At 40.2% G+C, this 10902-nt stretch overlaps 1 protein-coding gene across 1 annotated transcript in view; it reads right to left on the reverse strand.

Moving 5' to 3' along the window:
• Positions 1-10433, reverse strand: part of LOC128694160 (venom serine protease Bi-VSP) — a gene marked incomplete at its 3' end in the record, with an annotated part of 66014 nt that extends 55581 nt beyond the window's left edge. The window contains 2 exon segments of the mRNA XM_070080273.1: positions 4655-4825; positions 10276-10433. Of these exon segments, the coding sequence (XP_069936374.1) occupies positions 4655-4825; positions 10276-10348 (244 nt within the window).
• Between the last annotated feature and the right edge of the window lie 469 nt (positions 10434-10902).

The following is a 10902-nucleotide window of genomic DNA, read 5'->3' on the forward strand; positions in this document are numbered from 1 at the left end:
CTCACGGGAGACCGGAGAAGGATTGGTATATCCCCAGGCAATCCATATTCCACAGCAACTACACCACCGCCAAGAACCTCAATGGAAAAAGATGGACCCCGGTACCCTTCCCCCTACCTAGGAATCGGTGTGCCTGTGGGAAGAATCCCATAGGCCAAAAAGAGGAAGGGAATAAGGGAGGGACAGGGAGGAGGAGGAGGGAAGGGAAAAGGGAGGATGAGGAGGATGGGATAGGGAAAGGGGGAATGGGGGGTAATTAGGTTCGGTTTGAGGAAGGAGACCAACAGGCCTAATTCCTCCGACCAAGAGCCTCTTCACCATGCCAAGGAGCCCCCCTGGAAGAGGAGGGCCAGGATAGTACCGTTTAATACCTTGTGTATGTTAGGGCCAGGATAGCACCATTTAATACCTTGTGTGTGTTATGGCCAGGATAGTACCATTTAATATCTTGTGTATGTTAGGGCCAGGATAGTACCATTTAATACCTTGTGTGTGTTAAGGCCAGGATAGTACCAATTAATACCTTGTGTCTGTTAGGGCGAGGATAGTACCGTTTAATACCTTGTATGTATGGACTTCAGTAAGGCTTTCGATAGAGTTCCACATCAGAGGTCTTTGAGGAAATTTAAGGCACACGGAATAGGAGGAGAAATATTTTCCTGGGTAGAGGCATGGCTGACAAATAGGCAGCAGAGAGTTTGCATAAACGAGGAGAAATCAGAATGGGGGCATGTCACAAGCAGTGCTCCTCACGGGTCAGTGTTGGGCCCATTGTTGCTCACAATTTACATAAACGACATAGATGAGGGAGTAAATAGCGACATAAGAAAATTTGCTGATGGCACCAAAATAGGCCTTTCAATTCATTCTAATGAGGACACTAGAACACTGCAGGATGATTTGAATAGACTGATGCAATGGTCGGAGAAGTGGCAGATGCAGTTTAATATAGACAAATGCAAAGTTCTAAATGTTGGACAGGAAAATAACCATGCAACATATAAACTAAATAATGTAGATCTTAATACTACTGATTGCAAAAAGGATTTAGGAGTTCTGGTTAGTAATAATCTAAAACCAAGATAACTGTGCATTAGTGTTCGCAATAAAGATAACAGAATTCTTGGCTTCATAGCAAGAAGTATAAATAGAAGTTCTCATGTTGTTCTTCAACTCTATATATCCTTGGTTAGGCCTTATGTAGACTATGCTGCTCAGCTCTGGTCACCATATTACAGAATGGATATAAATGCTCTGGAAAACGAACAGAGGATGGCAAAGATGATCCCATGTATCGGAAATCTTCCGTATGAGGATAGACTGAGGGTCCTGAATCTGCACTCTAGAAAGGCGTAGAATTAGGGAGAAGATATGATCGAGATGTATAAATGGAAAACAGGAATAAATAAAGAGGATGTAAATAGCGTGCTTAAAATTTCCAGCCAAGACAGGGCTCGCAGCAATTGTTTCAAGTTGGAAAAATTCAGATTCAGGAAGAATATAGGAAAGCACTGGTTTGGTAATAGAGTCGTGGATGAGTGGAACAAACTCCCGAGTACAGTTATTGAGGCTAAAACGTTGTTTAGTTTTAAAAATAGGTTAGATAAATACACGAGTGGGTGTGGGTGGGTGTCAGTTGGACCTGACTAGCTTGTGCTGCTGGGTATGGTGCCGTGCTCCTTCCTCGAGTGGAAGTGACCAGACTTGGTGGGTCATTGGGCTTATCCGGGGGTGGGGGGAAGGGACATGGACCTGCTCCGCATGGGTGAGTAGGCCTGTTGCAGTGTTCCTTCTTTATTTTCTTATGTCTGTTAGGGCCAGGATAGTGCCGTTTAATACCTTGTGTCTGTTAGGGCCAGGATAGTACAGTTTAATACCTTGTGTATGTTAGGACCAGGATAGTAAAGTTTCCTTTCATCTTGTAAAAAATAAATGACAATTAAAATCCCTGGACAATGACTTATTTAATTAACTTCAAGTTTTCCTGAACACAAGACAGGACCGAATTTGCCAGTTTTACTGAATACTGACAATTTATAATCAATAACGAATACTTCTAATGATTGACTTCCAAATAATAATGATGTTTTCTATGAGGATGATACCTGCAAATTTGAACTTTTACTAAAATTAAAAAAAAAAAAAAAAACTTTCAATTGTTAGAATCAGATCAGTTACTGGAGAATGACTTTTCTAGTTGGCTTCAAACTTTTGCATTAGGCGACCTTTAATAAACCACAACTTGTCACTCACTTTAAACTGTGTAAATTTCAATTTGCCAGGTTTTATTATGGGAATCGTTTCAAATGTCATAAAAATATGCATCTATAATGGTCAGCAAATTATAACTAGTGAACCTTAATGGTGAGTATTAGTGTATTAATTTTAAGTATTTTGGGTGTCAATTTGTCATTCTTTTGCCAATTTTCCAAACTGGATTTAAATTTTTGTTTTCTTACAGGATTATAGAGAATTTTAAGTAGAATAGTAATTAGAAATAAATGCTGGAAAAGAAAAAAATATCCCAGGTTTTAAGGCGTTTTTAAGTTTATTGATGGGAAACTGTCCTATTTTTCGGCCCATTCCCAATACAATTATTCTTATCATTATCAACTCTTTGGTCATTACACGAGAACTTCTTATTTAGTCGGTTTCCAGGACTTATGTAATGAATCTTAGGCAAGATTCATGGGTAAACTTGCATACGTGGGTGACATGCATCATAGTGCTGCAACCATCATTGATGTTTTCTTTCCATGTGAGAGGTGGAGACTGGTTGTTCTGATCGCCTTCAAAAATTCAACACATATATACAGCCCAGTAGAAGGTTATCATACGAGTTTGCAACTGTTAATATCTTAATAGTATAGTAATTTAACAGGGTGTTGAATTATCATGCCTGGGTGCTAGTAAGGGATCCTGGGTGCTGGTAAGGGATCCTAGGTGCTGGTAAGGGATCCTGGGTGCTGGTAAGGGATCCTGGGTGCTGGTAAGGGATCCTGGGTGCTGGTAAGGGATCCTGGGTGCTGGTAAGGGATCCTGGGTGCTGGTAAGGGATCCTGGGTGCTGGTAAGGGATCCTAGGTGCTGGTAAGGGATCCTGGGTGCTGGTAAGGGATCCTGGGTGCTGGTAAGGGATCCTGGGTGCTGGTAAGGGATTCTTGATACAAGGAACTGGTCTTTTGTTTCATTGTATTCATGGAAAGTTGTGTTTTAGTTTTAATTTGTATAATGGAGGATTTGTATTGTTCAGAACACAGTAGAAAAATTCCTGGTTATTAGTGTTCCGTGAAGAAAGAGTCTTAATTATTAAACTTCAGTGAATGAAGTGTCTAAGATATCAGAGAACAGTGGAGGAAATGCGTGGATTATCAGAGAACAGTGGAGGAAATGCGTGGATTATCAGAGAACAGTGGAGGAAATGCGTGGATTATCAGAGAACAGTGGAGGAAATGCGTGGATTATCAGAGGACAGTGGAGGAAATGCGTGGATTATCAGAGGACAGTGGAGGAAATGCGTGGATTATCAGAGGACAGTGGAGGAAATGCGTGGATTATCAGAGGACAGTGGAGGAAATGCGTGGATTATCAGAGGACAGTGGAGGAAATGCGTGGATTATCAGAGGACAGTGGAGGAAATGCGTGGATTATCAGAGGACAGTGGAGGAAATGCGTGGATTATCAGAGGACAGTGGAGGAAATGCGTGGATTATCAGAGGATGATGGAGGAAATGTGTGGATTATCAGAGAACAGTGGAAGAAATGTGTGTGGATTATCAGAACAGTGGAGAAATGGAACAAAACAGTATCACAATGAAGGAGGTTCATAAGTTATCAGCACAGTGAAGGAAATATCAGTGTTATCAGCACAGTGAAGGAAATATCAGTGTTATCAGCACAGTGAAGGAAATATCTGTTATCAGCACAGTGAAGGAAATATCAGTGTTATCAGCACAGTGAAGGAAATATCAGTGTTATCAGCACAGTGAAGGAAATATCTGTGTTATCAGCACAGTGAAGGAAATATCAGTGTTATCAGCACAGTGAAGGAAATATCTGTGTTATCAGCACAGTGAAGGAAATATCTGTGTTATCAGCACAGTGAAGGAAATATCAGTGTTATCAGCACAGTGAAGGAAATATCTGTTATCAGCACAGTGAAGGAAATATCAGTGTTATCAGCACAGTGAAGGAAATATCTGTGTTATCAGCACAGTGAAGGAAATATCTGTGTTATCAGCACAGTGAAGGAAATATCTGTGTTATCAGCACAGTGAAGGAAATATCAGTGTTATCAGCACAGTGAAGGAAATATCTGTTATCAGCACAGTGAAGGAAATATCAGTGTTATCAGCACAGTGAAGGAAATATCAGTGTTATCAGCACAGTGAAGGAAATATCTGTTATCAGCACAGTGAAGGAAATATCTGTGTTATCAGCACAGTGAAGGAAATATCAGTGTTATCAGCACAGTGAAGGAAATATCTGTTATCAGCACAGTGAAGGAAATATCTGTTATCAGCACAGTGAAGGAAATATCTGTGTTATCAGCACAGTGATAAAAGTATCTACATTATCAAGTTCGTACAATTCAAAAATGTAAACTGAAAACATGATAGAACTAGTTTATAGTTAGAAATTCTCAATAAATTTACCTGTAACATTGTTACAGCAGACGAGAGGAACTGTTCCAGCGAAGCCGCAGTTTTCTGGTGGATTAACACGGAATGACTCCAGAGCTGATGGACACGAGGTAATACTGACACAGCGGCGCCTCTCTCCATTTTTCATGGTACAATAATCTTTATCCTTTTCGAAGACAAAATCTGTAGCACAAGATAAGAAATATTTAATATATGGATGCTTAGGTTATTTATAACTTAATCTATTAGTTTTATTTCTATGTTACAGCTTCACTGTCTTTGCAGTGAATGTCAGTATAGATAAGATTTTGAATTTAAATGTTAACCAAGCCCAAAAATAAGCATGTAAAAATTTCTTTCATATTAGGCGTGAAAGATTTTCAGTGTCGAAGGACCTAATGAAATACTTTCAATGCTTCAGTAAAAAATTAATCAGGTTCATCAGAATTCACTTCTGAAACTTATTGCAATAATAATGTACAATAAAATAAAGTAGTTACTGTGGGAGTGTTACAATAATGTACAAAGCATAACAAGTGGGTTGATACCGATTATAATTTTCAGACAGCAACTTTCTTAAGTTCATGGAGAATATTTGTACAGTCATTGTCCTCACTCCAGAACAACAGATATTAATACCAGCAAAGTCCCCCTAAATTCAATCAATATAACAAAATTTATCTTTGCGACCATACAGGGTCTAAAGCTATCAACAAATAACAAAATACCTTACATCAAGGGCTGCTCACAGAGTCAAATGCAATGTTTGCGGCTTTCACAGAGACCCACATACAGGATCATTTTGACAGTGAAATATTGATCAAAGGTTATAACCTATCTGCCACTCTGTTTCCTTACTTTTGTCCAGACTGCACTCGTAGAGGAAGACTAACAAGCTTCACGAATATTTTGTCACTGCGAGGAGGCTGAAGGTGGGGGAGGTCGAAAAGGCTACCAGAAGTGAGGTGCAGTCCAGCACCTGCTACAATTGCAAAGTGGTTCCCAGTAATGGGAGAAATATGAAAATAAGGAAAGCAAATAGAGAAGATTTGAAGGTAGGAATCTGCTTCTCTGTTCCTCAGGATGAGTACTTCAGTGGTCAGTTAAACTAAAGGTACTACTTCCCATGCTTGTAGAGGTAAGCGAATTCTTATGGTTGGTGACTCACAGGTAAGACATTTGGACCGTGCTTTCTGTAATAGGAATAAGAAGGCGATAGAGTGTGCTTCCTTAGAACTGGTGTTGGTGACATAGTCAACAGGTTGGATAACCTGTCAGGTAATGGGAACAAGCCCATTATCTATATCAGTGCTGGTGGAAATGATATCGGGAAGGGTAGGAGAGAAGAATTACTAGATAAGTACAGGTCAGCTATAGATTCAATTAGGTCTAAGGGAGAGGTCCCAATCATATGTAGCATCTTGTCTAGAAGGGGAGTAGGCAATGAATGGTTGTCTAGGGCAATTGGTGCAAATTGCTGGCTAGACAGATACTGCAAGGAACTTGCAATCCCTTTTATTGTCAACTGGGACAACTTTTATGGCAAATATGATACGTATGCAAGGGATGGGATACATCTCTCTGGAGCAGGAGTTGTAGCACTTGCCAACTCAATCGAGAGAGCCATTGCCGACATGTCTAGGATTTTAAACTGATAGAAGATAGAGCTATGGGTGTGTGTGGGAAAGTCAGGTTGCAACACTAGAGTTGAAAACAGTAAATGTTTAATAAAAGACATTCATCATAAAATTACAGATAAAGACAATGGATCAGTTCAGCAAAGGGAGACAGCAGAGGGCAGCGAGAGACGAGCTCACTTAAGGTTTACTATACTAATAGCAAGAGTTTAAGAAATATGATAGATGAGCCAAGATTAATTGAAAGTGCAGGATTCTATAACAAAGACCTGGCTCAATCTGAAAGATAGAGAAATGCCTTCTGAATGTCATTGTCAAGGCTATAAATTATTCCACACTGATAGGGTCAACAGGAAGTGTGGTGGAGTAGCGATGTATGTCAGACTATTTAAATAGTTATGTTAGTCGAGATATAAAGTTAGAAGCATCAGCCACTGAATCAATTTGATTACAGGTTCTCGACGGCCGTGAAAAACTAATCTTGGGTGTGACTTACAGGCCCCAAAACCTTGACAGGGAGTACAGTAAATCGACTGGATCAATTTGACAGAAAAATTAGAGTCCAGTGAGGTTTTTGATAAGATTCATGATTGTGTTTTTTAAACAGTGTGACAGAACCAACTAGAGGAAATTACCTGCTTGACAGGTTCTTGCCAGCAGAGCATTGCTAATTAATAATCTTGAGGTTAATGATGAACTTGGGGAAAGTGATCACAAATCACTCAGATTTAATATATCATGGAATTACCCTAGTAATGGCAATCAAGTCTCTGTCCCTGACTCCCGCTTGGCTGATTTCATAGGACTGAAAATTACCTGGGTGGACTGAACTGGAATGACCTGACTGTGGGTCAGGTAGGTGGTGATGGTTGCCAATATGACGTTTTCCAGAGCATAGTCCTAGCTGCTCAGAAAACTTATGTTTCAAATAGAGAAATCAGATCAAACAAAAATGATTCTAAATGTATAAACAATAAAAATATCTCACTAAGAGATAATGAGGTTCATGTTGCAAGAGAATCGAAGACTAACTAAAAGGATTCTTTCAGGTATGCAGAAGTAGGATTAGGGACAAGATAGGCCCACTCAAAAGTTACTCAGGTCAGCTCATGGACAGTGATAAGGAAATGTGTAGAATTTTTAACACATACTTCCTCTCAGTTTTTTTTTTACACAGGAAGATACTAGCGATATTCCAGAAATAATAAATTATATATAACAGGAAAATAAACTATGAATGCATGATTAGGGTCACAAGTGACATGGTCCTTAGACAAATAGATAAATTATAAACTTAAATCCCCAGGCCCTACTGAACTGTACACAAGGGTTCTAAAGGAATGTAAAGAGGAGCTTAGCAAACCTTTGGCTAATCTTTTCCACATATTACAAACTGGTATAGTGCCAGATAAGTGGAAAATGCCAAATCTGATACTTATTTTCAAAGCAGGTGACAGTTCCTTAACTTCGAACTATCATCCAATAAGACTAACCTCCATAGTTGGAAAATTTATGGAAATAATAATTGCCGAGGCAATTCATAGCCATCTTGAAAAGCATAAACTGATCAACGAATCCCAACGCGGTATTATGAAAAGGCGTTCCTGCCTTACGAATTAACTATTTTCACTAAGGTATTCGAGGAGGAAGATCATGGTAATGAACATGATATTGTGTACATGGAAGGCTTTTGATAGAGTCCCTCATCAGAGCAAGTGACAGATCCACACTGTGCTATTCTGAGAAAACTTCCCTCACTCCTTCAGTTGCAGCTTGCAACATTGCATAGCTCCTGATGACGCACTGAGAAGTATGAAAGTAGTTGAGCTAAAGATTTCGACCCACGTGGCTTGTTTTACAAATTGCATGTATATAATTATATATAATATAATTATAAAATGCAATTATCCTACTTTAACAGATTGGTTAATACATCCCACAGGATACCTAAAGTGTACTTCAATCACCACACGCTTAACTTCACACTAAACTTTACTTCTCACTACTCTTATACACACTTTCCCCTGTCACCACATTTCTGACACCACTAATCCTAACATCACACAATCATCCTTGCATGATCACTTATTTCACTTATCCAAGCATCATGCAGGTATCCTAGTACTTATTCCTTTAAACTTATCCAGCTGTCACATACACACACTTGTCCTAAAGTTATTCTATTATCCTAACATCTCAACCGTATTCCAGTGCAATATTCTTTTCCTATCACCATTTAATCTGGCACTAAACACTTTCCCTGGCATTACACACTAATCTTAACACTTATTCTAGGATATGCTGTGAATGCATAATATTCACCACTAGTACAAGACGAATATTTTGTCATGCATATTGTGACAATTCATTCATATCTGGGCATCGTATCTTGCTATCATATTTTTACTTGACCTGCCCACGATTATCCTAGCACCAAACCATATCTCGTAACACTACTTATCCTAGTATTACAAACTAAACGAACACCACACATGTATTCTAGCAGAGAGGTGGCTCGTGCCCTGGTAGGCAATGCTCTCGCTTCACACGCTGAGTGTCCGGGTTAGATTCCCGGCAAGGGCACAAACATTGAGCATGTTTCCTTACACCACTCGTCCATGGTCACCTATCAGTAAAATAGGTACCTGCGTGTTAGTTGACTGGTGTGGGTCGCATCCTGGGACAATATTGCCCTAATTTGTCAGAAATGCTCTGCATAACAATGGGCTTTCTATATAGTAATATGTCATTGATGTCAACAAAGTCTATTTATCTTGTACTTGTAGAAAATAAAGATATTATTACTAAGTAACTTATTTTGAAGATATATACTCATCCTGGCACACCAGTGACACACTGACAAGTTACATTATACTTCTGATTACCCGCAGATTTAATGGCTTCAGCACCTGAAGAAACTAAAAATATTTCTTTGAAGAAGTTTACATTTCAAAGATAATACCCATACTGTTGGCGTATACCAACAGCCGCACTGTTGGCGTATACCAACAGCCGCACTGGTGGCGTATACCAACAGCCGCACTGGTGGCGTATACCAACAGCCGCACTGGTGGCGTATACCAACAGCCGCACTGGTGGCGTATACCAACAGCCGCACTGGTGGCGTATACCAACAGCCGCACTGGTGGCGTATACAAACAGCCACACTGGTGGCGTATACAAACAGCCACACTGGTAGCGTATACAAACAGCCACACTGGTAGCGTATACAAACAGCCACACTGGTAGCGTATACAAACAGCCACACTGGTAGCGTATACAAACAGCCACACTGGTAGCGTATACAAACAGCCACACTGGTGGCGTATACAAACAGCCACACTGGTGGCGTATACAAACAGCCACACTGGTAGCGTATACAAACAGCCACACTGGTAGCGTATACAAACAGCCACACTGGTAGCGTATACAAACAGCCACACTGGTAGCGTATACAAACAGCCACACTGGTGGCGTATACAAACAGCCACACTGGTGGCGTATACAAACAGCCACACTGGTGGCGTATACAAACAGCCACACTGGTGGCGTATACAAACAGCCACACTGGTGGCGTATACAAACAGCCACACTGGTGGCGTATACAAACAGCCACACTGGTGGCGTATACAAACAGCCACACTGGTAGTGTATACAAACAGCCACACTGGTAGTGTATACAGCCACACTGGTAGCGTATACAAACAGCCACACTGGTAGCGTATACAAACAGCCACACTGGTAGTGTATACAAACAGCCACACTGGTAGTGTATACAAACAGCCACACTGGTAGTGTATACAAACAGCCACACTGATCACTGGTGGAGTATTATGATAACCACACTGGTCACTGGTGTATTTTGATAGCCACACTGATCACTGGTGGCGTATTATGATAGTCATACTGGTGGTATATACCGATAGCCACATTGGTATTTTATAAGGATAGTTATACTGATTGTGTATAGTTCTAGCTACGTTTGAGTACACTCACCCTGCGTCTGTGTGTTGGTTACTGTGGTCCACACAGCAGCAAGCAGAAGGATCAACCCTGAGCAGCCTCTCATTGTGGCTGTGTCCTGCCTCACTGAGAGTCACACAATAACTGAGGCTCGTGACGCTGCCAGCCTTACGACATCACCGTTACTTAGGTCACCTACAAGCTTATAAGGTTCACTGTAGCTGGGGTTACACATAAGTAAGTTTTTTTCAGGTATACACAAAAACAGTTACATAGATTATTATATATAGCAGCATATGTGTAGAAAATGTATGATAACCCAAAAAAGGCAAAGTGACTTTTTTTTCACTGGGGTCTTTGTCAATTTTGCTTACACTACTGAGATTCACTATTTTTTTTTTTGCTTCCCAGCTACTCATGTCCTCTACACTTGAAACCTACACAGCTGCTGAGGCTTCTGCACCTGTTGCTACGAGGACCCCACTGGAAATAAGTCACTGTCTAACATTTTTTGGGTTATCCTTGGTAATGTACACTCTCTATGATAATTATACCTCAGTGTATATGTACCTAAATAAACTTACTAAGATAATCAAATTCACTAAACTTATGGCCACGTAGGTATTCACCTGTAGCTTCACCGGTACATAGTTCCACAAA

The sequence above is a fragment of the Cherax quadricarinatus genome, unplaced genomic scaffold, assembly GCF_038502225.1.
Source record: "Cherax quadricarinatus isolate ZL_2023a unplaced genomic scaffold, ASM3850222v1 Contig270, whole genome shotgun sequence".
Classification (NCBI taxonomy): Eukaryota; Metazoa; Arthropoda; class Malacostraca; order Decapoda; family Parastacidae; genus Cherax; species Cherax quadricarinatus.